Below are 27,075 nucleotides of genomic sequence, written 5' to 3' on the forward strand. Positions count from 1 at the left end.
TTGGGATAGTACTTTAAAGAACAGCCCATTTCATTTACTGCACGGAATACTGGATGTTCCATGCCTTGAACATGTGTGCCTGCATAATTTAAATTTTGAATCACTGAGGGTTTTTTCATATTATCTTTCCAGTGTGTCCTCTGACATCATTAGTATTTCCATTTTGCCTCTATCCAGACAACAGAAGTTGCACTATGACATGGGGAAACTGTTTGCAACAACAACAAAAAAGTGTTGCCTGAAAATCTAACTACTACATCAGCATAAGAAGTAAGAGGGGCAGCTCTTCAGAAATGAAATTTGTCCTTAACAATAGCTCTGTACTGAACCATCTGATAGAATCCAGCACTCCCTTCAGAGATACTTCACATGTGGAAAGCATGCCAAAGGGCCATGGCCATTGTACAACCAGTGAAATAAACCTGGGCTTACAATTAAAATATAGATTAAGTTAAGTGAACTTTCCAGCATTTACCAATCGCCTCAACATCAACAGCAAAATCACCAAAAAAAAAATCCCAAAACAAAAAGGCCAAGTGATTTATGGGATTCTGCAGTCTGAGGAAGGCAGGATTACTTGCCTGAACAGACTGAGCTGGCACAAAACAAGCCTCATATTTGGACGTGTAGCACACTTATGGTATCCACAATCTCTATCTGAATATTTATGTTAAGTATGCTTTGCTGTCATTGTTTTACTGTTTGCATACAACTGTTTCCTCTAAAAATGTCCTTGCCCTGCTAGCAGGCAGCAGCATTATTAGTAATTTTCTGTAAGAGGCATTTTACTTGCCCAGTAATCATTTCCCCAGTAAATTAACCCCATGGTTTCCATTTGTTATTTTCAAGGACAAGAAGATCCATCTGATTAAGACAATGCCCTTTTCCCCTTAGGTACTGGAAAAAAATTGGTTCTTAATCCCAGTGCCTACCTTCATTTTCTTCCCTTCTCTATTACCATTTGTATCACACAGAGAAATCTTTCCACATTCTGAGTTTCAGCAGGGGAAGTGGCAGCCACTTCACAGCAGCAAAGTAAGGAGTGTATTAAATAATGAATGGTTGGGTTATTAAAAACTCTAAATCACTTTATCAGAGGTTTTTGCTTCTAGTTTGAAGCTTTCGCTGTGTCCGTGTTATGTGGTCTTATGTGCTGCAGTCACCTCAGCTTTGTCTAAGTAGTTTTTTTTAAGTGAATTTTTTGAAAAATTTTTAAGTGTTTTAAAGTTTTCAGTGCGAAAATATTGTTTGGGCACCTCCAGTTCACAACAGAAAGCACCTGACATGACTCGAGTTTGGACAAAAGGAAGCTTGCAGGTTTCATGAAAGAACAATGAGGAAGCTACACAGACAGGTGAGCAGGAGTGGAAAAAAACCAACAGGGAAACCCAAAGGATCTGTTCAGAAAGAAAAAGAACCCACAGCAGAGAATACACACACAGAGTGTAATTCCAGAAAACGCTGTCCATTCCACTCTCCCACACATGAACCATGTGCACAGCAACCTTGTTTAGGGAGCCAGTCAACAAATCCTACGAACCTCACCCAAGGCACTGATATGAAGCAAACAAAAAGCAGTATTCCTGAAATTCTTCCCACTCACTCGGAAGAATCAAGCAAATTTGCTTATTTACATTTACTTAATATTTAATGAAGTTTATTTCTGTGGGATTTAACAGCCTTTTTTAGACATTATTCCATTAAGAATAAACTAGTTCAGTTTAGAGTTATACTGCAGAAGTAAGACTACACACATACCACGTTTTTGTGCCTCCTCTTCATCACTATCACTCTCTTCAGACGATGATGATGACGACGACGATGATGATGAGGACGATGAGGAAGAGGATGAAGATGCTGAAGAACAAGATGAAGATGATGAAGAGCTAGAGCCAGATCGAGAGTGGGAACAAGATGAGGAAGACGAAGAGGATGAAGATGATGACCTGGAAGAACAGGATGATCTATCTGAGTCAGAGTCTGAGTCAGAGCTAGAGTCAGACCCCCTTTTGGTGACTCTCTGTTTTTTGGAAGCTGGGTTTGGAGTCAGAGGCTCTGTCCTTGCTGCCACCATGCGCCTGTCTGTCTCAGCCTTCACGCTAGGTCTGTGGTCTGGAATTTGGATTGGGGTGCCATTCTTGGGACTCAAAGGTTCAGATTTCAGTATTGCCTGTGTCTCCTCTGTCGACATAGATTCCTCTTCAGAAGACTGAGGGTCCTCTTTTAGATTTTCATTTTTAGCTTTTGTGTCCTCAAAAGCATTCACTTTAGCATCTGACAGTCTTGACTGAGGTGCAAGAGGAGAAGCAGATAAAGCCATCTGGTACTGGTGCAAGAGTGGAGTAGAAGTCCTCGAGAGAGCCACTTTGTTTTGATTATAGTTCCTCTGGGCAGACATAAATGAGAGCTCAGGATCACGAAGGATGTGATAATCTGTCCTGCTAACTCCGTGCTTAGCAGCTCCAATAAGTAAATCCCTGTCATGAGTCCCACATTCCCACCAGACAGGTAGGTCTGGGTTTGGCTGGCACAGCTTCAGTCGCTCAAACAACTGGGGGTGTCTGAGCGCCTGTTCTCGCACTTTCCGCAGGAGCTCGATGCGGTACAAAGTCCGGGAAGCGCGTTCCTCTGTGATGGGCTGGATAAAAATGTTTGGGTCCACGAGTTCTGTATCAAAACAAACCAAATGACAATCCGCCCAAACCAACAGATCAGTACTTTAAGTAGACAACTCTAATCAGTTATGTCTCCCCACTATAAGCTTTCAATTTTACTCACAGCATGTTTCCTTAATTCTTCCTCCCCCATTTTTATCTTCCAACACATGAAAGAAAAACCTTTTTGAGGTAAGCAACGATAACACAAATTTCACAAGTAAAAACATACACACCCACCTTCTTTTGAGGGGAGACGACAGACCCTCCTGCACATTGACATAAACGCATACAGGTACTTCTCCAAGCTCTCATCAGTTTTCTTGTGCAGCCGAGCCATCGCTCGAAACTTGGTCCAATCAAACCGTCCCCTTTCAGGGTCAAATACCACTCCAAATGTGGACACAACTCTGTAAAAGTCAGCTTCTTCTCTTCTTGTCCATCTTGACCAGAAAGAAAAAGATGTGAAATTCTGTCAATTCCTTCACAGTTGCACACATTATCTCTTTACCATTTTTACAGAAGGGCGGATTGAAAAAGTACATTTTCACGCTGCACATACCTTTGCTGTCTTTCAATCTTAGCAGCCATCTTTGGATTTAGTACAGCTTCTTCATATGGAAGCTGCATCATACTGGTTTGTACTGGGAATGTCGGCTGGATCTGCTGGGCCTGCCTGTTTTTACTCGTTCGTTGATAAGCTGTTATCAGGCGGCGCAGACGCGTTGTTAAGGCAGACTGAGTGGGCCAATAGACTTTGTCCCCTTCCATCATTTGTCCATCTATATAAAAACCAAGTCATGGGAAAAATAAAGAACTTGATCATAGCTGGTGTCTTTGGTTCTACAATAGGTAATCTATGTTTTAGCTAAGAACCACAAGAATTAAGCGATTTAAAAAACAAAAGCAACTGGCTCAGATTTCAAGTTTTATAGATTTACCTCCATCTGCGATTACAAGATCACCTGGGGACGAAACATCATCCTGTTAAAAACAAAAACAACAAAAGTGAAGCACAATTTAAAATGTAGCCCTCTCCAGAGATTTAGGTTAAACATACATCTCACAACCATTTCTGAATATGGCAAAAGAACAAAAGTAACAAACAGTTTGGATAAATGGCTAACTGGCATAAAACAGAACTATGCAACAACTCCCTACCACTCCCACCCACCCAGACAACTTCAGAAACACATGGAGTAAGCTTTATCAATTTAGAGACACAGAGAAAAAGAAGTAATAATTTGCTCAACAAAAAGGTGGAAGTATTACATTACAAGTGAATGAGTGTTAAAAGGCGCTATTAATTGGTGCCTACTATACCTCTATGTCATCTTTAAACAGTGCTGGTGCTGGTTTGTATTCTGGATCTTCTACATCCCTGTTAAAATTTCAACACAAAAGAAGCCATTTTAGTAATATTTTACACTACTAACTGAAAAGTTCTTACACTCTTTTCAATTAAGCAAAACTGATTTAAATTTAGTAAGATACTGTATTTAATTCTCTGTTTGAAATGAAGAAAGTATTTCATGGCAGCTTTGGCTTGAATCTTGCTCCCTCAAATTCACTGCATCATTCAAAGGTATTATTTGCAACCACAACTAAAAAACCTCAGTGATGAGGCAATGAATAAAAGCAGTTGTCTCTTTCAGCAGTTATCAGTAATTCCCACACTGATCTACTGGGGTCACTGGTCAGCTACACAAGACTAAGACATCAAAAGCCGACCTGAAATCAAGTTAAACACATCCTGCAGCTTTTGCACTTCAGTGTCTAAGTGGTATTTTTAAGGCGTATCAACACAAGTTAAAATCCTTGTTAATAACAAGTTGCTGCATTTTCCCCCATCTGTGAAATCCCAAATTTCAGTAGTTGTTACACTAGTCCTCTCTTCTACCTTATGGGAGTAAAATCAAAGCAGTATTCCTTACAGCAATGACACCAAACTCATGTAAAACCAGTTACGAAGAGAATAAGGTACAGTTTGTAAATTCAAATTTGCTTTAAGGCTCCCAAACATTCCCTTCCATACCCATCCATGAAATCATTTGCTCTCTGTTCAGCAGCAACTGCTTTCTCATCTGGTTTTCCAACCCTTTCCAAGAAGCAAAGAGCTGGGTCTGCTCGGATAGTGTTGTATTTTTCATAACCTATGAAGGAAAAAGATTGGCAAAAATTCAACTTCCAGAGTAAAAAAAAATCTTGAGTGTAGGGTGTTTTTATATTGGGGTGTGGGGACTGTACATACACAGTCACCCTCATTACTCACCGTGTTTAAAAACACCAATCAGAAGAGATTTATCTGCATCTACATCCCACCACTCAGCAGGAACTTCAGAGTGGTCTGGCTCAGGAACCCAAACATCAATTTCACTACAGAGAATCACCAAGAGCACAACAATGTCAATGGAATTCAGAGGAAGAAATTTTTTTTTTTTAATTTTCTTAGAACATTTCTAGTTTATGTGGGTCTTGAAACTTCCCTCTTTAAGCACACAAATACAGTAAAACCCTAAAACCAGCAATACAAAACACCCAGACAGCTTGGTATTTTGCATCTGAGACCAGTAACGGGGAAAAAATACAAAAACAAAACCAGTATACAACATTCTTCCCCTCAGTGAACTTCAACTCCCAGCAGCCTGTGCCTGCACAACTTTGCAAACTGAGGATTATCTGTGTCAGTGTCCAACAGCATGAGAGGGACTGTTCTTCACTAGTATTTCTGAATCAAATTACAACTTTCTATCTGCCACAAGCTCCTGTAGCAGAGAGTTCAGCAATTTTCAAACAGCAATACTTGCATTAAAAAAAATATAGGCACTAATGGAATACACAGCACATAATCAAAAGCATGGGAAAACCTGTCAATTATCATGTCAAGTACATAATTCTCTCTTTCACTCGCGTTCTCAGTCTATTTGACTCATATTATTTTACTTTATATAGCCAGACTCACAAAGAGGAATCAGAACTTCCACATGTCAAGCTGATGAAGTGTTTAGTAAACAAAGAGAAAACAAAAACATGTTCCTCACAGCCTGAGGATAAACACGTTTAGTTTTAACATTTCTTATTTAGCTCTAGGCAGATTCTTGAATTTTCATCTTGTAATAAACAAGTAAAAATACTCTCTCCATAGTTCACCTGGCATCAGTTCCATCAAAGACCTTTTGGATTTCATTACCAATAACTTCTTGTTTTAAGTAATAGAGCATTCTCACTCGAAGTAAGACCCTAAATAAAGAAAAACGAGAAATACAAATATTAGAACTCTAAAAGCTTTCAATAACTGTGTATGGCTTTGTTTTGACTTTTCCAATATCACAGAGATTTCAAATCATTTTCCTAAAACATACTTCTTTCAGTTTTAAGGGTGGTAACATCCAGGTTTTTATTATCAACACATTTACAAATTGTTCCATTGCAAAATTTCTTTCAAATCCTGAGGACCAGGATCAACAGAACACTCTTCACTTAATTCATAAAATACTGCTAAGAACAAACTGCTATTTCCTTTTTCCTGCTTAGAACATGCCCTCAGAGAGGATCGAGTGGGCTGACAATGAACCCTTAACCTCTCCATTCCTCCTCACTCAAAATTTGGTGCATGACTCCAATGACTTCCCCACTACCTCAGCTCTTGACTACAGCTCTATGAATTGTCCAACAAGAATATGACGAGTTTTGCTGCAGAATAATCATTTATGTAAACCAAGCTCATTCACTGCCATGAATGACTAAGCTTTCACAAGCTGGCAGCTCAGATTCTCTGAAGCTTAGAAAATATGGCAGGGAAACAGCATGTAAGATTGAGGGGCAACAGCTTCAGTGCTTTCAGTCTCTGATAAGCACTCCCACTCTTTAGTCCCTTGGCCGCTGCAAGGCATCCCAAACACGTTGGCAAGAGATCTCTCCACAGACAAAAACAAATCAAAAACTGTAACCAAACTATTTTAACATGTGAAATCATCTGCTCACCTCCAAATACACAACCTATTTATTCTAATCAAACTAGCACCATTAAAACCTCTTTTTTCCTACTGCCACGACTATTTTAAAGTCTAAGACAATGAGAAACTAGAAGAAAAAACAAACACTGCAAGACATTCACACTTCAGCTACTGCTTACTTGTTGCAATGGTGTTTTATATGCTTCTTGTATCCTTCATCTTGCAACAGATGCTCGGGATTGTATTTTCGAAGCCATTCTGCTTTGTGTATATCAAAAGTGCTAGCCTGGGTCTTCACTTTTTTTCCTTTTCTTCCTCTAGGCACAGGGGCTGATAAGCCTATATAATGTAAAATATTAAAGGTATAGATATAGATGCCCACAATATTTATAGTTCCCATATCCTATAGAAATACTGTGATCTGCAGTGCAGAAACAACAGTAACATCAGTCTCTGCATGTGAGTCTTTTTGTGTCTCAGAGCACCTCTGGAGCACACACTGCCAGTAAGGACAAACAGGAGAGGGGAGAAGAGGAGTGTGCTGTCACCTACTATGAAACAGAATAGGTTCTTATGAAATGAAATGAAAGCTCACACCAAACACCATTTGGGCAAGCCACCAAATCAAGGCAAAGCAGCAATGACACTTCTCTGCCCTTCAGTTGAGTGCTTGAAGTAAATCCATTTATTTCAAGTAGGATGCATTCAGAGAGGGTTTTTAGCTGTTTTTACCACAGGCACACACACATGAAGCTGTTCAAGTGCAGAAACACATCAAGTCCTTACCAAGGTGGTTCTGTAACTCCCGTGTTTGCCCATCCTCTGTTGGGGTGATGAGATCCCATATAAAACTCTTTATTTTCTCATCCCCTCTGTAGTGAACAAGACAATAGGCTAACAGGGCTCGGCAAATTATCTCCACATCGTGTTCATTCAGCTGTCTCTTGAAGCGACCATGGGACAGAATTTCTCTCCACCGACCCCACCTAGTCCAAAGTGAAACACAAATCAGCACCTGGAAGTGAAACACTGGGGTAGCTACAGAATACTCTTACAAAAGAAATTTTCTCTAAAATACTTAGCTTTTAACATTTTTCTTTCAGCTTAAGTTACTGAGGAGAAATAAGAAAGTAACGCTTGCAACATAACTCCAACTGATTAAAGGAGTTTGAAACAAAAAATGCCGCTTTACAAAAAATGTGAAATGATTGTTCTAAACTTCAAAGGCACAAAACCGATGGGAACTCACTCTGACAAGAATGATGTTATTTTTCTTGTAAGATGGGTGAGAGAAGACCTAAGATTTGATTTCCAAATCAACTTATCTGATTTCAGTATGCTTAAAATAACTGGTTAGATTCTCAGTTCCTATTTGTGCCTCACAGAAGTGCAAGATGTTCTACAATTATGAAAATCAAGTTACCTACCAATGCTTTATTTCAGACATTTTTTAAGGAGTCTTGAGCCTGCCTGCAGCACTCACTGTCATGAATTTTTAGAGAGACTCCTGCAGTACCCATGTTAAATGCTATACTCTCATTTGAAGTAATATTTTCACCCTTCTTTCTCAATGTTTCTTTAATTGCAACTTGTCAGGAAGATTTATTACAAGGCTGCAAGATAAATTCCTGTTTGAAAAACATTCTCCGCACACGCACCAGGTTACTGCCACTACAGAGTTAAGTTATTCCACAAATACAATTTACTACATGGAAAAAACCATATTTTTAAAGCACTTCACAGAATGAAGAAGGATGAACACAATACCCATAGACCAGCAAGTTCTTCTCCACGCGGAAGCACTCCGTCCTTCCATAGCCATTGGAACGGTCACACGGGCGGCGCAGCTTTGGTTTTTCCTCACCCTCACTCTCCACGTCGGACAGCTCTGCCAGCTCATCCTTTGTGGCACTGAAGGGCCGTGTTTGTTTCCTGATCCTTGGGGTGTCAATAACAAGGCTGTTCTGCAAAATTGCAAAAAAAACCTTATGAGAGACGTTTTCCTTGAGTACACGGCCCTAGTTCAGAAACAATTCCTATCTCTTGTCATTCACATCTGTTTCCTAAAGAAACTGAACCCATGGAGCAAGCAAAACATCTTGTGGTATTTAAGGCAACAAACAATGAGTTTCAAATGCTAACGCCAGTATGTTAGTTACAAACAACACAGACTATCTCATCTGAGCTGAATACTCACACAGACTGCTCTGCAGCCTTTGCGAGAGAAAAGGAGCACTGAAACCTTTGTGAATCAAATGCATGGGAAATATCATCAAGTATAGGACACAGATGACAGTATTAAAAAATTTATACAGGTCTTAGTCACTTATTTTGCAGATTCCAGTCCAAGATTTACAGACAGAGTAATGGGGCAAGCAGAGTAATTCCATACTTTCAATCATTTTCAGGTCTTTGACAAAAATCAGAAATGTCCAAACTTTTCCTGGACAGCTGGGAAATAGAAAATACTACAGCTGTCAGCAGGCTGACTGCTCATGCACAAATAAGCCAGCACAAAAGGTCTGATTTGTTGAAATATTAATCAAAAAGCACCAGAAGTCCCATACCTGCAAATTCAGAATTCAACAGCAAACATATACTTGAAAAAAACACACATTAAAAAAAGTACTTACTCTACCACTGATAGCTTCAATATCTATTTCTGCTTTTTTGGCCCATTTCTGCCAGAAGTTGGGATCATCTAGTGAAATATCAGTCCTGTTTCCAGATGCAACAAAACTAGCCTGTAATAAATAAAACTAAAGCTTACCAACATCATACATCAAAAGTCTGTGGTTTGCCTCACTGCTGTGAAGGTTGCTTGACCTTATTTCATCAAAAATCTCCCAAGCAGCTGTTAAGACTTTAGAAGTTACTTACACTGCAAAGCAACTCGAAAGTTCTCCTCCCCCTTAATTTTTAAAAATCAGATCCATAATATATCAGAAAAATCTAATGAACTTTTATGCACCATCAGGAGAGAAGAACATTAAGCAGCAAGATTCTTCTGCTTCTAAGTCTGAATCTAAATCACTCGAATGGAAGAAAAAAGAATCTTTTGAAGAGGCTTATCAGCATTTGGGGATTTCATCTCATGCAGAAGTACTCGCTTGAGGGAAATTTCAAAGGGGCGTTCAAGCTGCCAACAATCAAAGCCTGAGTGCATGGAACAGGCTTAATTTCAGAAGGCATTTAAAAAACCCTGATACACTGCATTTGGGAAAAGAGTAAATACATATAAAAATTACTAACTCTTCTGATAAAAAGACAGTGATGATGATCTTTAGAAATCTACTTCTTATTCAAGTCGTAATCAGCAAGATGTAAGAAAACCTCAATAAACATATAAATAAATAATATTTTAAAACATTGCTATTTAAGAACATAAATATACATTCATGATATTTTTAAGCCTTCTTTTTCTTTGCTTTTTTAATTCTTTTGGAATTCCCACAATTGCATTCATGAAGTGTCCACACCTCAAGCTCAGTTTTACCGCTTCCTATTTTACGCTCTCAGCCCTCTTCCCATGTACATGTATGTATCTCCACTCACTGCTATTTTAGAAGGTTTCTTATTTTGCTTCTCCAATTCTTACCAAAAAACCTCAAGGTTCAAAATACATCCTTTGTTTATGATTTTCAGAACAGGCCTGACAATTTTTACCCTTATTGTCATAGATATATATATTTTCTCCATCCCTTAATGTATCTAAATACAAATAGATCTATAAACATATTTGTTTTAATATTCTTGGTTAATGCAGCTCATTATATCTCACACAACTCCCAGCCTCTACCAAAGCAGCACAGACCCATTACTCCTCTTAGCTCAAGCACGCCCCTTGCACCTGGCGTTTACAGAATCTGTCTGTGGCAATCTGATTTTTTATGTATGTTTAACATAAACATACAGCTGCAAGAACCCTAAGTATGTACCTCACACGCACCCCCATTAAACATAAGTAAACGTAACTTGAAAATCAGGCCTAAGCTCTACAACATCCAGTCACATTCACAGCTCTGTACTGCCACAGAACACCCTGCTGATCTGCACCTTGGCAAACGTGGAGCCTCTTCCCTCGGATTCAATCGTGATGGTTTTAGTCCGACGCTGCAGAATCTGGTCAATGTCTTCCTCACAGAACTTGGAGCCTTCATCCTCTTCATCCATAATGGCACCATAGGCACCTCTTCGAAGCAAGTCTTCTATTTCTTTTTTGGAGAGTTGTTGGATCTGAGCAAATAAAATTTGGTTTAGACAGTCAAGAAAAAAAATCCCTGAAGTCTTTACTCTTCCTCTTTCCCATCTTTCCACAACCCAACTGCACCTTATGATCTATAAGTCTAAAGCTGGAGTATTAAAAGCTATGAGAAAAGTCTAGCTGACAGCTGAAATAATAAATTATGTGCTTACAGTACATATTTTTACAAGTATGCCTTTTTTTTGGCTACTCTTAACACCATGATGTGCATGTTTAAAAAAAATTACCTATTCATACTTACATTAAAGTAGTACATTATCTTAATATGAGAAGACACAAGGAAACAAAGAGAAACTTCTCCTTGTTTTAACTTTGACCTTATCTACCTTGAACTTTATGAGGCAAGAAATAATGAAAGATTTATCAGAGTAACTGACTGGATTTAAAATTGTATCAGCTATATTGCTAGTCCACATCAAAGAACAGAATGGAGATGTAAATGACAGAAAAAGGGAAAAGTGGCAGCTTCTGTAATTTAAAGTTAATTCCCACATGATTACAAAAGCAAAAGGTTATTTCAGGAAATAAATCTACATACACCACCAACACTGTTTTCTCTTCCACTCATACTCTGCAAGACAGCCTTATCCAGTCCCAGTTTCAGACTTGCTCTGTCAAACATCTCTCTCTCATAGGAATTCCGTGTGATCAGCCTGTAGACCTTCACTGCTTTGTTCTGACCAATCCTGTGGCATCGGGCTTGAGCCTTTGGAAGGAAGGGAGGAGGGCAGTTAGAATCCAGACTTTCCTGGAATAACTTACTGATCTTTAAAAAACCTGCTTCTGCTGTAGCCCAATCCAAGAATAGGAGCATGAACTCAAAAGGAGTCAACACACATTTAAGATAACAGAAGCTATCAGACATTTTCTACAGTGTGTACAGCTTTCTAAACACAGTGTAGCAAGAAAAATTCAGATGAATGACCGGTGCCAAATGCTCCTGACTGGCACTTCCCTTGCACTAACAGCAGATAAAGACCTGCTGGCTCCTAAGTTAGCTGATCTCCTGATATAAACAGTAAAGGAGGTGCAACTTGAGAAATATTTCAATTTCAGCATCCAATTCCTAGATTCAATTAATTTGCATTTTCTTAATGCATATTAATCCTTTTCCGTATATTATGTTTCAACCAAACGCCTCTATTTTCATAAATTGTGTTAGTCGGTACATGCAAAATATAGCCCCTGGGTTCACAGTGTCATCAATTCTTAAGGGTTTTATCAAATCACTGATTTTACCTGTGCTGTATTTTTCAAAAGTAACTGATTTGAAAGAAAAGTTCCCAACCAAATGAAATCTCTTCTGAATTGAAGGCATCAAAAAACTTTAAACACATGCCTCAAAAACATAAGCGTTTTCGAATTATATGTGTTCAAACAAAAAGCCATGAAATTTTTATCCATCGGGTTTAATTAGCGCTCCCTACCACACTCAGAGAAATCTACCTGCAGGTCATTTTGGGGATTCCAGTCAGAATCAAAAATGATGCAGGTATCTGCTGCAGTCAGGTTGATGCCCAGGCCCCCAGCCCTGGTGCAGAGGAGGAAGACGAAGCGATCCGAGTCTGGCTTGCTGAAGCGGTCGATGGCAGCTTGCCTGAGGTTCCCTCGCACGCGCCCGTCGATGCGCTCGTACAGATACCTGCAAAGGGCCAGGCACAGCACACACAGCGTTACAAACGGGCTTGGAACTGAAAGGGTTCTTTCTCTTACTACTGCTTACATACTCATTCTTTGAAGTGAATGAAACTCTGACTAGCAGTGGGCAACATAACCAAGAATCGTGTCAGGACTTGCACAGCTGTAGTACCAATGCACATCAGCAAGTCCAAACACTGAGCATTTTAAGACAAGCTCTTCTGCATTTTGTCCACTAAGCAACTGCCTGATTATACCTGCATTACTGAGTTGCATTAGAACACACCCTAGCCTGAAGTCCTACGTGGACACCCAAGTTTTTCACATATTCCTTGGATCCCTGTCTAGGGTCACAGAAGCAGGACAGTGGATTCTTGTATTATATACCAAATGGCCTGAACACACTAAGGACAGCCAAGCAATCAGCAGAAACCAGAACTTGGTGAGCTGTCACTGGACAAACTGCATACTGATTCTGTAAAGATTAAGAGAAATGGAACAAAAATGACATGACAGAACCTTTAACAGGCTCCCTAGATAAAACCCAGCAAATTTTCAAGCCTGAACTGTCATTTGTTACCTTTGACAATTACAAAGACTGCTTTGAAACTTCTGAAATCAAGCAAAATGCTTAAAAAAGGAGCAAATACTTCTGTACTTAGTTTGAGTAACATGCTGAATGTGTATCTAGTAGTCAAAAGGCCTCACAACCATTTTTCTTCTCATCAGCTATAAAATGGCACAGCAGATAATCCACAGGACCACAGGCATTCTGGCAGGCAGCCATCTATTTCCTACAGGCCTGAATTCTGTTAAGTGCTAAGTCTGATCATGTGTGCACTCCAACATTTCTAATCAAATGGCAGCACACAGCAAATTTCAGCTTCCATGGATTTCAAAAGATTCCAGCTGTAGATATGATTCACGGGTCTAAATGTAACAACGTTGCAGAAAAAGGAACATTTTCCATACTGAATTATAAGTAGTACTATGAAGTTAAAGTTAATACTTTAAAATAAAACATAGAAACTGCGGCACTCCCAGTTCAAAAGAGACAGCTTTAATATGAAACTATCCCTAAAACAGATATTAAAATAGTCTACTATCCAGTATTCCAGTATCCATTGCAGGAAGGCTTAGCATTAATAATTTTTGGTTTTCAACATGTTAACTCTGTGTTACTATGATGTAGTTCACTGACAATTACACACTTCAAAGCAGAAAGTACATTACAACAAATCCACTGGTAAAACAAGAACTATGCCTTATTATAGATTTTCAGGTTGATACAGCAACTACTAATTGTACCCAAGTTTAAGGTTTTATGCATTTATTTAGTCACATGCTCAAATAAGCATTTAGTTGCCATGGAGTCTAGAGTCTGTAATAATCAGAGGGTGCAATTACACGGGACGGCAAGAGCCAGCCAAAGGAGCACGCTTATGGCTGACAGTTCAGCTCTGCTGAAAAATTCCAAGCAGTCAATTTAGCAAAGACAGGAAGAACAGCTGCACTTTTAAATTAATAAAAAACACATCCCCAGCTTGTATCCCTTTGTGTTTATATTCCTTTGGAAGGAGCTGTATCCTGGACCCATCTGGTCCCACTTCAACACTGTGTAACTGAAGAACACATTCAGTGCTTCCTGGGGTTTGGACAAGCATGATAAGCTTGAACTTATCTGCTTTCTGACAGAAGATGTAAAAATAGCATATACATAATTAAATGTTTAATGGAAAAAGAACAGACTGAAGGCACATGGTTTACTCAAACTGGACAATCTCTCTTCAGTTTTTCTCTCAAGTTTTTAATTAGTTGTGAACAAATGATCACAGAACACAAAGTTACACACTGATTAGCAAACAAACAAAACAGAATTCCCAGCTTTGGTGGGCTGCTGTCATTAAACCTGCACGACTATTCACACAAAACAATACACTAGAGGATAAAGAAGATGAATCTTACCTTTTATGTATAAGATAGTCCTCCAAAATATCAAGGCAGCGCACCATTTGAGAGAAGATAAGGACCTTGTGGCCTCCTGCTTTCATTTTTGGAAGAAGCTTATCAATAAGAACCAATTTACCAGCAGACTGGATCATTGCTTGCAGGTGGAAGTCAGGAGCACTTGGACTATATGTTTCTTTAAACTCTCCAAGGATCTTCTCTTCAGCACCTATCAAAGAATATTATTTCCATATCTATGGATGTGTCAACACAAGTATCTCCACATACATTCAAATTGAAGATACCAAAATCAGTGCTGTACTCCAAATATCCCCCTTTAGGCACTGATGGAGACAGAAGAGCTCTGGAGGGATCTGAAGTCTAAGCAAGAACATCTATTTTTATCAGCTTTGAAAGCAAGTCTTAAGTTTTTTAGGCAGAACACCATAGAAGAAAACACCTTGAATGAGGTGAACATCCCGTCTCCAAATTTTAAAAACTGAAATACTTATTCTCAAGTATTGCATATAAAAAACTAGTTATTTTGTCTTTGTGATATTTTAAATGGGTCATGGAGTCTTTGCAAAAAACCAGTATTTTGAATATTACTTCTGAAACCACAGCCAAAACTTTTAAGAATGTAAAATGTATTTTCTTGCAAGTCAGGAAAAACATCAGTTATTAAGTAATTGAGAAAAGCAATGAAGACTGACAAAGATCATATCACTTGAAAGAAGCATTAATTTTAAAACTTAGACCTAAAAGTTCTTGTTCATATTGCTTTTAAAGAGCTGAACCATCTCCATGAGATAACTGCTCCTAAATGTTCTGCGAAATCCTCAAGAACAAGTTCAAGCTTCAGGCCTCAAATACGCAAATCTCTCACAACTTTGTCCTGTATCTATCAAAAAATGTCTCCACCTAATCCTCGGAAAATCTGAAGAAAACATCGAAGAATTATTACAAAATTCTTACATATTTTAAATATAAGCAAAAAATAAGTTTAAAAAGGCCAGTCCTTATCCTGTATTTACCTTTGATGAGATAAGGGTGATTACAACACTTTCTGAGTTCCATCATAGTGTTAACCAGATTGGGAACATTTGCCTGCCCTGCTCCTTTGGATAAGAAAGCAAAATTTTTCTCCAAAATCGCTCGGTAATATTTCTTCTGAATATTAGTTAGTTCTACTTCAATTATGGTTTCCTCCTTAGGAGCCAGCTTTTTTTCTACATCTTCTTTTAATCTCCTGAGCATCATGGGTTTCAGGATAGCTTGTAGTTTCTGAACCTAAAGGAAGCACAACCGTTGGAACATGAATAACACGCAGCTCAATGAAAAGGCAGTCCCTCCTAAACGCTAAACCTCAGATCAACTCATACCTGTTCCTCTGTTTTAAGGTCTCCGAACTCTTGCATGAATGTAGATTCAGCAGGAAAACGCAATGGCTCCAGAAAATGAAGGAGGCTAAATAATTCTTCTACTGTGTTCTGCAGGGGGGTACCTGTTAACAGCACTTTATGCTCCTAGAAAAGGAAAAAAAAAAAAACCCTTACATAACCTTACCTGCACACATTTGCAAAAACGTTTGTTAAGTCTGGGCATCAAAACCTGAAAACACCAGTTCTGTGTGTCACTAACCACACAGGTAATACAGATAAGCAGATTTATTTTAGAAAGCACCAGTATGTATTTTCTAGTAGCTTTCCTTTACACTTTCTCTTCCTACACCTGTAATGAAGGAATGAGTGAACACTTCAACTTTGCCTATAATATTCAGAGATTTATAACCCTCCCTCCCTATATTGCAAAAAATATACACTGAGCATGTATCAGAAAGCAACTCAGAGGACTTCTGAGAACACACAGGAAAGTAATAAAGAAGCAATAAAAAAAAGCAAAACTAGTCTAGGATGCATCTGATACGTGACAGTTTCTGCTTTTAACAATTTTTAGCTGTATAAAATAAAATCTTGACTACTGGACTAGAAAATCAATTCTACTACTTGCATGCTTTTGTTGTTAAATAACTTGCTTAAAATACTTTCTAAATTTTAGCACATTGCACAAAACCTAAAGCAAATTTTATATTATATTTTCATCCTAATCAAAACAAAACCTATACAACAGTATCGTCAGAAATAGAATTGTGCTTACAGTGAGAACTTGCCACATTTTGTTTAATCACAAATATACGAGCATAAGCTATCAAAACTACATATGTCTGCAGAGTATCAGGAATAGTTATCTCTCATACATACATAACACTGTTTGAGAGGTCTTTTTTGGGCTTGTAAAGCAAATTTTTAATTTATTATCATACTATACTGAACTAAAATCAACCCCAAAAAGTGAACTATAGTTACTCACAAGGTTCATTAATTTTAGTCCTTCCAAAAGTTTGCAGTTTTTGTTCTTCAGTCTGTGAGCTTCATCAATAATAACACACCGCCACTCAATTGCATTTAATTCTGGACACCCACCAAGAATCATTTCAAAAGTTGTGATAATGGCCTGGAACCTGTAGGTACCTCGAACGATACGGCCCTAGAAATTCATCAACACACACAATTTATTACATTCCCTCCCATCTATTCAATTCACAGATTTTGTTGTTGAAATTTTGGCAGAAGCCAGACACTGGATTTTACATTATAAATGGCTTTGTCATCGCACTTAATAATCTTTGGAACTCTCTAACTAATCCTAATGAGTAATTATTCATGGACCCAAATCCAGTATTATCTAAGCAACAGAAAAAAATTAACTCCTTTTAAATTACAGAAATAACTATCTTACAGAACTGCTTCAAAAGGTGCATATAAAACCTCATTTTTAATGCTGAGAAAATCTGTAAGAGCGACAGGAAAAAATCTACAGTCAATCACTCAAAATATATGATGTTAACACAGCTGGCAGTCATACAGGAAGTAATCACAGTATCAGCTGAGAACTAAATGAAAACTTTTTATCCAGTTTACTCCATTGGTCTGACAAGGAGAACGTGTAAAGCCCTCAGCAAGGCAGTATAGAATAACTCACCAGGCAAACAATATGTCATTTTGATATTTAGAACTCATTAATAAAAAGTTCTCAGCTTTATCAGTTCTAAAGAAATACCATGAGAATTAAAAATTCTCAAAGAATTATGCACAATATATTAAAAAAAAAAAACCAAAACCTTTTAATAATAGTCAGGTTTCAAGTTTTTCTCATGTCATTTAACGGTGTGTATTTCCTAAAAGCAAGTTCAGACTGTACACAGTTAACACCAGCAAAAAGAAATCAGCTACATAAAGGTAGCAGAGCTTAATCAGTATTATTTTTCTTCTCCCTGCTCTTCAATTTCAGGACCCAACTGCAACCATCTGTGTACACTTTAATCTCCAGAAGAGTACCAGCGTCACTGCTATTCAATTGCAAAATTACTCAGCACAGGGAAACAACACACACATCTTGCTGCAAACACTGCTGAATTTACCCAGTAAGCATTTGCTGAAGATGCTCAGATGTAACATCCTGGAACGTGAAGTGACTTTCACCAAGAGACGCACACAGATAACGTCAAGCGCCCTTGTCACTGCTGCCACCTGAGGCAGCACCTTTTGGGTGAGTTATTGCACACAAGTGATGAGTACCTGGGAGTCCCTGAAGTACATCTCATACTGCTGAATCATCTGCCTGCTGATCATACTTCCGTGGTACACCACAACATTCAGGTCAGTCCACGTGCGGAATTCCCTCTCCCAGTTTGTTATGGTGGAAAGAGGAGCTATGATCAGGAAAGGGCCCCTTATACCGGTCAGGAGGATTTCATACAGGAATGTAATGGACTGAATGGTTTTGCCAAGGCCCATTTCATCTGCTAAAATGCAATTTCGCCTGAAAGCAAATAATATTTATTTGTTACTATTATCAAAGAAAGTACAGACCCCAAAGCTATTACTAAAACGAACAATGTACAAAAACAAAGCCCAAATACACTTTATAACAACAGTCAAAATTGAGGCACTGCAAAAAGATCCTTGAAAGCATTCCCTGGTTAAGGTGAAAGAACACCACACCACCTTTGTGGAAAGCTTTGCATCAGGTTTAGCACCGTCAAAACCTGAGAGTGGAATGTTCCGTGAAGTTCTCCTACAAAAATATTCCAGAAGCATTCTTTTGGGACTGCCTTTGCCCTAATTTAAGGAATTTAAATTAAGCATGTTTCCTACATGCACTTTCACCTTGACAAAACTGCTAGAAATTAAAGAAGATTCTCTAGAAATCACACATGGGAAGTATCCCAGCTACACTCACATGAAGAGTGCATCAGAGCATCATTAACAAATTTCCCTTTTTGACTCCAGAACTAGACAAATGCCTGTAACTAAATTACTGCATGAAGCACCACTTCATGCTTGCCCTCAGCCAGACATTCCAGCCCTTCACTCTGTCTGCAGATGTCACACAGCTCCACACTGCTTGAATAAGAATTAAAATCCGATTTCCTTCTGCAGATCCGTAACATGCATGGTAAAATGCTACACCTGCTGCCATCATCTCAGTAAGGGAGATGCAACTGGCACTTGGGAAATACAGCAAGCAAGAAGATTTCACTTACAGAGAATCCACTAAGAGAAAATACATCATTCTGGAAAAAGTATTCCAAGTGATTATATTTCTGTTCATAAAATAAAGCATTAATACACGAAACCTCGCTTTAGCTTTCTCATTAGCCTTGCTTTTAAAGGGAAGTAACTATCATACTATGTCTCACAATCATTTTGAAAGATTCAAGTGTTTACCAGTTCCAAAAATTATGAAACCTTGAACTTTGGTCGTTTTTGCTTTAATTTCCTCATAGCTATTGAAAATTTATTTTCAGTTATGTTAGTTGCATTATTTTAATATTTTGTTTATTTTTGTTGATAAAACATCCTTGCACACAAAGGGAGAGAAATTTGTTCCGGTTACATCCCTCTAGCTATAAGCAGAGAGACTGCAAAAAATTTAGTTAAAACAGTATTCATCCCCAATAAAAGTGATCCATTCCCTACAGTTTAAAGTCTACATTAAAAAAAATATTCCATGCATATACCTATTGTACCAGTTGAATAGGAGCCAGTTAAGTCCTTCCAGTTGATATTCCCTGAGCTGATTGCCATTTTTATATTCCCTGGAGTGTTCTATCTTCTTCCAGGAGTTTGGAGGTGGTCGGTCCTTTAAGGGAAAGATTAATATATGCACAGATTGATATATGTTTTATTTTTCCAAAATATCTAACCCCACTATTTTGTGAGTGTATCACTTTAGATTTAGAACCTTAAAAATGAAGTGTCTTTGTTAACACCACTTACTAATTAACAGTCGGCAGAAACCTGAATTTATTTTGTATTTCTTTTTCTCTGTGAATTACCATTTTAAAAATTAATTTAGGTCTATATAATTAAATTAAGCAACAGGTTTCTAAAAAATAGAATACAAATACTTTGGCAGGAATAACATGGCACACAAATTTATTTATATATGAAATTTCAAGACTACATGAAGTTCCACTTTGGCAGCTCTAAGAACGGGCAGCTGACCTACAAGGAGCTAACTGAGTACTGGCTTTAACAACACCCCTGAAGTCTTAAGCAGCTCTGGGAGCTGATGCTGAAGCAGTCTGGGCATGTACACAGTTGCTGTGATCTTGCCCTCTCCCTTCTGCATTTGCCCTGCACTGCTGATCACTCCATCCCACTGCCAATGCAGGAAACCAGGGCCAATAGTACAAAAAAGTAAACTGCTGTGAGGTTTAGCGCCCTGAATAGATTTCCCCAAGGAATCAGATCAAAACAGCATCAGCAGGGTCATGATACAAAGGCCATGACAAAACAGACTGAGAGTATCGAGGTGTATCACCTTCAGGGCCCTCGCAAGCTAAGGAAATCTGAGAGGTTATGTATAAAATATTTATGCATATACACACACAAATTCCCAAGCCTGGAGCCAGAACAGCCTGGCCTCTAGCTTAACAGGCAACTAAGAGGTGAAATCATGCAATTTTTGACTGATGCTAGGTAAGATTTCGCAGAAAACTCTTCTGATAGCTCCTGCATCCCAGCGAGAACAAACTCACACATTCAAGTGAAGTAATTTTAGTAGGAGCTTTTCTCACCAGCTGTACTTCCCCCCCCGCTCCCTCCCCTTTTCTCAGCATTTATAAAAGATTGCATTCACTCGAGACTCATGTGGCCTTATGTGGCAGCTCTGAATTTTCCATGTGAATTTTCTCTCTGCACTGCCAGCGTCAGCATCACCTGAGCCTAGGTCTGGGCACAGCAGGAGCTGTCCCTCCCCAGCAGCTGTGGCTTCCACCCCTCTCCCACCAGCTGCCATCTGTCCACTCCCCCATTCCCAGAGCAGCCCTGCTCCTGCTTGCAGGCCTGCAGTCAGCAAATAATTTCTTGTAGCTGCTGGAGCCTGAAGCAAAAATACTTGTTGCTGATGCTGAGATGACTGTCAGTTGTACAGTTGCGCTTTAATCATCTTTTTCTCTCGCAGCCAAATATGGTAACCGAGGTATAAAAGCTCTTCTTCCCACATGCCAAAATGTCAGGATTTTAAATAAATACTACGAAAATGAACTCAATATAATATGAAGATGTTAATCGTGACTACTGTCATTATCTGTAGATGGAAAAACCATTAAAACAAATTCCAAAGCCTCCAAATTAAAACACTGTGCATATTTAGTTATGTAAAAGAAGTAAGTTAGAACAAGTGCTGTACTACACCACGCAGGACACATGTTCCTCCCTGACAATGACATACAGGACTTGAAATAGAACTATTTTGCTTTCTCCTGCTCTAGGAGACAGAAGATTGATAATTTCAAGATCAAACACATTTCCTTATTACATGTATTTTTCTTCCTTTCAGCTAGCTCTTTAACAAAGAGAAGAAAAATAAAAGCAGGAAGAAATTACAGAACCTGTTTGACAGATCTCATTTGCCAATTCCCTTCAGTGCTGAAGCACAAAATTTAACTCTCTTCTCTATAAAAGGGTCTTAGTACGTCATCCTGGTTTTTGCTCATTTTAAAGGTGCTCAGTTCTGTGATAACCAGTTTCAACATGTGGCTCCTTGCTCAGTTAGAAACTAAGTCACAGCAGCTCACTTTTTTTCCTAAGCAAAAATTTTTATTTTTTTAGAGTAACAACTAAGATAAGAATATTTGTCTATGCCTACCTGAGTATTTTATTATTCCGAGGTAACAAGGCACACAGATGCTTTACACAAAATGTCAATAAGCCTTATGTTTTTATACAGGAGTTTAAGGTTGGGAAAACCAAGTTTATATTTACCAAGACAGACAAGTAAATTAGATATAATTTTACCAATCTCCTTGAGTCAGGCCTGGAAGCTTGCAATTGTTCAAATTCTTCTATTTTTGCTTGATCTACATCTTCTTTCAGCTCCCACGTACTGTCTTCATATGGCAATGAACACCATTTTACTAAATAGTAAATAACAGGCTGCAGAAGAAAATTCTGAATGTTATCAGTTTTTAATTTAGTATACAGACAGTTAATACGTCTTACTATTAGAGTAGCTTGCTAACAAAAGAGCTGGAATCAAAAGCACATTTCTGACTACTTTTCAGGTGTTCCATGTCAATTCCTGTTATCTATCTATTTATCCTTGGCTCCCCACACTCTGCCACTTTCTCTAGACCTGTGGAGTGCTTTTCAGTCCCACTTATCCACAAGTAAATCTTGTTTTCGTCTCAGGATGATAAATTACAGTATTTGTGATATTTGTGGAAATGGGACAGAGCAGCAGAACTAACTACAGAAGTGCTACCCAGGACATTTCTTTCACTCTCCAAATCAGGCTACCTAGGTCTAAACCAGAGCTTTAGAGCTCCTAAGCCAGAGGTCATACCAATAAAACTTTGATTCAGCTTTGCAGGCTTGATGAACAACATACAGAACAAAATGGAACCAAAGCAGATTATCTTATTTAGATTCAGTACATAAATATTTAAAAACCAAATAAAGAGTCGTCCTTCCAGAAGCTGAGGGGAAAGTCTTAGGACAACACATTTTTTCTCAAAGTTTAATAGTGACAAATCTGCTGCATACAATGAAAAGTCCTTCTAACTCTCAACCCTGCTTTAGGAAGATTAATGCAGAAATCACTGGGTAAAAGTCTGCTCATTTTACTATCCACACAAGCAGAACAAGCATTATAGATATTCCAACAGCCTTAATCAACAATTTTCTTCTCAGTCTTTGATCTCCACGTGTCTCAGACTCCTTCTGAATTTTGGCAATTTAACTGCTTGATTTGCTTTTCTGTTTTGTTTTTTGAATCTCAGAATGTTTTTGTTCTGTAAGAGCTTTCCGGAAGTACTTTAAATTAAGAAAAAGTTTTGATAAATACAGAGGGCAAGGTTCACTGCTGGCTATCAAAGCACTTCAAATCACTGGTTGCCTAAAGCTTTTATTACTAGTGACCCCATGCCACTATCAGAGAGACAGGACAATATATGGGATCAGCCTTTGGATGGAACTCACAAGACAATTATTGAATCTCATATTTATGTCAGTCAATACCTAAGCTTTGCCTACTATGACCTACTAATACCAATAAAAATATAAGCTATTAAATGCTGATTTCTCTTTCAAATCCACAGCGAGCACAGGCAAGGACAAGACTGTCACGTTGCATTAAAAACACCCTTGAAGCTTTAAAATCATTTAAGTGTTACTCGGAGATCTGATAAAATTAAAACTGTCAGACACTACTTGGAGCTGTACCTTCCTGACTTGCTTTAAGACATATTTACCTCACCAGTGTCTTTATCTTCACAAAGAGACACTTCTAATACCCGGTCTACTTCAACATAGTCAGGATTAAAAGGTTCCTCTTCCATCTGCAGTGAAAGATTAATAAAATCAGTAGAGAGGCAAAAATAGTTGGCATTTGCAAAGACTTGGTCTCACTGTACATAAAATGAATTTGGTAGTCAGAAACCATTGACATTTTGCACAGACCTTAAATTCATCAGCCCCCTTGGTTCTCTTGGGCAACACTCACTCAAGAGGGATTTGACACCAGACCCACTCGTTCTGGGATGAAGTGCTGTCTCGTCTTGCCATACCAACATAATCCTTCCCTCCTCACACTTCAACCTCATCACTTTTAAACCATATAAGACAGGTTAATTCGGTGACTCCAGAGGACTTGCTCTTTCAATTACATTAAATAACCCACACCCTGCTGCAACCAACACCAGTGGCTCATTTTTAGTTCCTAACAATCAGCCCTTTCATATAAAAGCAAACTACTAGTAACAATTTTACAACAGAAAAAAAAGAGCTTATTTAATTTTTATGTGATACTCACATCTGCAAAAAAGTGAGCTCTTTGTGCTTTCCTTACTTTGAATCGTTTTATTTTCTGTTGGATTCTTTTATCCTTTAAAAGCTGTTGTTCTGTGGCCCACTCACAGTGGAGATATGAGCTAAAATCACAGAGATTGACATTAACACATTGGTGAAAGCAAAAGCTTACCATCTATTTTTAATATACAGTTAAGATAACAAAATCCACCATAAAGATCAAAGATTTTTTCCCTCCGAATAATCATCTTGCAGCACCTAGTTAAAGCAGTGTTTTTGAGCTGGAATCTGTAGAACTCTATAGATTCACAAATTTTTCCCATGTGTCCTTAGAGGAGAAACAAGCTTATTTGAAGTGAGCTTAAACAAGTCAAGTTTAAAATCTGACACTTCTATCAGAAAGTACCCAGAGACATAAATTACTTCATCTATTAGACTGTGTGACCATCTCCCCACAGGCACTGCTGGATCACAGAGCTCAGCCCACGGAAAGCTCAGGAGGAGCAGCAGTGGCCAAGAGGAACCTGCCCTGCACTGGGCTGGCAGAGAAGCTCTGAGTCAAAGGAGGAAGCAGCAGCATTTACCTGCCCCCCAGGAGAGCCTTTCTGAAGTTATATTACAGAAGTACACATATTTCTTCCTCATACGCCTTTTTTTAGTATATTTTCATCATTTTTTAAGCTTTCGAAAGATATGCTAGGAAGCACAGCTGGGGATTACTCATTCTCAGATGAAAAGACAGATTTTACCCTTTTGGAAAAATGCAAGGTAAATAGTCTCCAACAATACGTGGAACCAGAGTCTCAAAAAAATCACATTTATTATAGCAAAAATCTGATTAAATTATTCACATATGTAAAATTTAAAATAAAGTATGGAAAAAGATCCTTTCTTCTATCTTTTATTTCCTGCTTTTGATATAAAATCGCTTCTATCACAAGCTTTTTCTTTCTTTTTGAAACAGTAAGTCCAACTACTACATCAGCATCTCCTAAATGCATGACACTGTAAATCTAATCTAGGTTTACAAACCACTCCTGATATAAATTCATGAAATTGAAATTTGCCTCAGGCATGAAGTCCCTGCTGAATTTAAAAATGTATCTTCTAATTTAATAAATATCCTCTCTAAAAAATTCTGTTCTTTGGCAAATAAACGCACCAGCTTATTGGACAGTGCTAGTTTCACAACAGTCATAGTTTTAAAATTATTACTACCATATTACAAATTCTTAGACATTTAAAGATTAAATTGGTATAGAAAAATCTCAAGAGATGACAAACTAACCTTCAAACAATACAAAACCTGAGTACATAAATATGATACTGAACAGTTCAGTCAACACAACCAATGAAACAACTTTTTAATACTTACTAGTTCTTGTATTTTACAAAAAACTCTTCTGTGTCTACGGTCATCCCAGCAGATATCTGGAAAAGGAAGTTCAGGGGAAATGTAAAATGACATATACAAACCCCTTTTCCAAATAAAATAGTTTATGACAATCACTTACTTCTTTCTTTATTACCCTGGAGGATAAGATTTTGTCTACAATTGCTGCATCTTCTTCACTGGGGTTTTCCTATAAACACAGGAAAACAATGATATTATAAAACTGCAGTAAATGCCCTCTCTCTCAGGCTTAAAACCTTCAACCACATGTGGCTTGTCAGAAGACGAGCAATAAAGGTAAATCTGACCTCCACCAGCAGCATTCTCTAACAGGCTGGGAGTAAAATTGAAAATCCAGGTCTCTATCCAGAAAGGTTTACGTGCTCAAGTGCAGCAAGCCTGGCACTTCCCAACAGCATCAGCTGCAGCTCTCACCTGCCAAACACACTCAGTGCAAGCACTGGGGATTCTGATGCTTGCCAGACACTGTGAATGCCCTGCTGAGTTAAACTGGTGCACTGGGCATACCAGAATTTAGGTACACACAACTGGACAACTCTGACAGACAGGTAGAAAAAGAAGAAAGAAACCCAGCATGTGACAAACTCAGTCTGATCCATCTACTCTGCACACAGGTAACAAACATGCAGTGGAATGAGAGGGAGGAGGTCATGGCTGAGAACTCCAGCAGGGCTCAGACAAGGCACAGATGGGATTACAGGGCCCTGCCACAACTGGGGCTGTGGCTCCAGAGACAGAGGTGATCAGTACAAGCTGTTTGCAATAGTCAGTCACCTTCCCCCTTGTCTGATTTGTTCCCAACTATGCCATCATTCTCCTTCCCTTACAACTGCTGGCACTCTTTCAAGCATCTCATAAACACTTTTTCCCTGTTTCTTCCCTGCCACTCTGTTTACCTTGAATGGCTCAACAGTAAGATTGAGTCTACAAGTTGAACAGTGAAGTGTAAACCTGCAAGTGTTGTGGGGAGAGGAGGAGTGTTCTTTTTAAACACCTCAGTAAGGAGAGATCCCCCAAATAACTTGTTGCTTCTGTAAGTCATGGTAACATTAGAACAGTTTTTCATATGCCTATGTCACATAAAAAATTAATTGAGATATACTCATCTTTAGTCTTATTCTTAACCACAATTAAGTCAGTGGATGTTTATAACACACACACACAAAAAATTAAAAAAAAAAAAAAAAATTAAAGAGTAATTTCTTCCAGTTTTCAAGATCTTTGCAAAATAAACTAAACTGTAGCTTAGAAATAATAATGCATTCCAAGTTAGGATCTTTATTCACTGAACTACTTGAGACAAATAGAAAGTTCCCACAGACCAAGCCAATTTTTACTTACCACAAATAATTGTAAGGGCTGTTCAGCAGGTAAAGGGGCAGAATTCTTCTTGATTTTAACAGAAACTTTAGCTGCTTCTTCTTCTGATTGTTTCCCTTCTCCTTCTTCAGCATATTTTTTCCTTTTAACTTGACGATTTGATCTTCTCTTCTGCCATGCCGGAGAAAGAAAAGAGATAAAGGTTTTACCCAAAATTTCCCCTAACGTGAGCTGCATGTTCTGGGAGACTCTAAAAAATACTTCAGCTATACCTAAAGCCAAAGGTTAACAAACATAAAATAATTTACCTCTGTTGTCCACTTACATTCAATTAATTAAATTGTCATTTTCTCTTTCATGTAAACATATGATACTTTTATTTTTAGTGTTCAAAAGCAAACATGAAACACTCTTTTCAAGACATGGGAGTCAAGCCGATACGTAACAGATCTCCTAAGAGCATCAGTACTTCCACAGTGATTTCCTAATGCAGTGTCACAGCAGT

The 27,075-nt window shown here is 38.3% G+C and overlaps 1 protein-coding gene across 5 annotated transcripts in view; it reads right to left on the bottom strand.

Annotated features, from left to right (window-relative positions):
- CHD9 (chromodomain helicase DNA binding protein 9) overlaps positions 1-27,075 on the bottom strand; it is a 71,538-nt gene that overhangs the window by 12,010 nt on the left and 32,453 nt on the right. For all 5 annotated transcript variants that reach the window (XM_040075700.2, XM_040075699.2, XM_040075701.2 and 2 more), the window contains exons 4-30: positions 26,592-26,741; positions 25,351-25,419; positions 25,212-25,267; positions 23,841-23,958; positions 23,281-23,367; positions 21,827-21,964; positions 19,543-19,664; positions 18,098-18,341; positions 16,830-17,006; positions 15,842-15,985; positions 15,494-15,749; positions 14,478-14,688; positions 12,321-12,516; positions 11,413-11,580; positions 10,667-10,846; positions 9,244-9,354; positions 8,378-8,574; positions 7,397-7,596; positions 6,790-6,949; positions 5,805-5,894; positions 4,927-5,030; positions 4,690-4,807; positions 3,978-4,035; positions 3,596-3,638; positions 3,217-3,436; positions 2,895-3,097; positions 1,759-2,667 (exon numbers count right to left, since the gene is read on the bottom strand). In XM_040075700.2, coding sequence (XP_039931634.1) covers positions 1,759-2,667; positions 2,895-3,097; positions 3,217-3,436; positions 3,596-3,638; positions 3,978-4,035; positions 4,690-4,807; positions 4,927-5,030; positions 5,805-5,894; positions 6,790-6,949; positions 7,397-7,596; positions 8,378-8,574; positions 9,244-9,354; positions 10,667-10,846; positions 11,413-11,580; positions 12,321-12,516; positions 14,478-14,688; positions 15,494-15,749; positions 15,842-15,985; positions 16,830-17,006; positions 18,098-18,341; positions 19,543-19,664; positions 21,827-21,964; positions 23,281-23,367; positions 23,841-23,958; positions 25,212-25,267; positions 25,351-25,419; positions 26,592-26,741 — 4,729 coding nt within the window. The remainder of the gene's footprint in view (positions 1-1,758; positions 2,668-2,894; positions 3,098-3,216; positions 3,437-3,595; positions 3,639-3,977; positions 4,036-4,689; positions 4,808-4,926; positions 5,031-5,804; positions 5,895-6,789; positions 6,950-7,396; positions 7,597-8,377; positions 8,575-9,243; positions 9,355-10,666; positions 10,847-11,412; positions 11,581-12,320; positions 12,517-14,477; positions 14,689-15,493; positions 15,750-15,841; positions 15,986-16,829; positions 17,007-18,097; positions 18,342-19,542; positions 19,665-21,826; positions 21,965-23,280; positions 23,368-23,840; positions 23,959-25,211; positions 25,268-25,350; positions 25,420-26,591; positions 26,742-27,075) is intronic.

Source organism: Hirundo rustica, chromosome 11 (assembly GCF_015227805.2).
Source record: "Hirundo rustica isolate bHirRus1 chromosome 11, bHirRus1.pri.v3, whole genome shotgun sequence".
Lineage (NCBI taxonomy): Eukaryota > Metazoa > Chordata > Aves > Passeriformes > Hirundinidae > Hirundo > Hirundo rustica.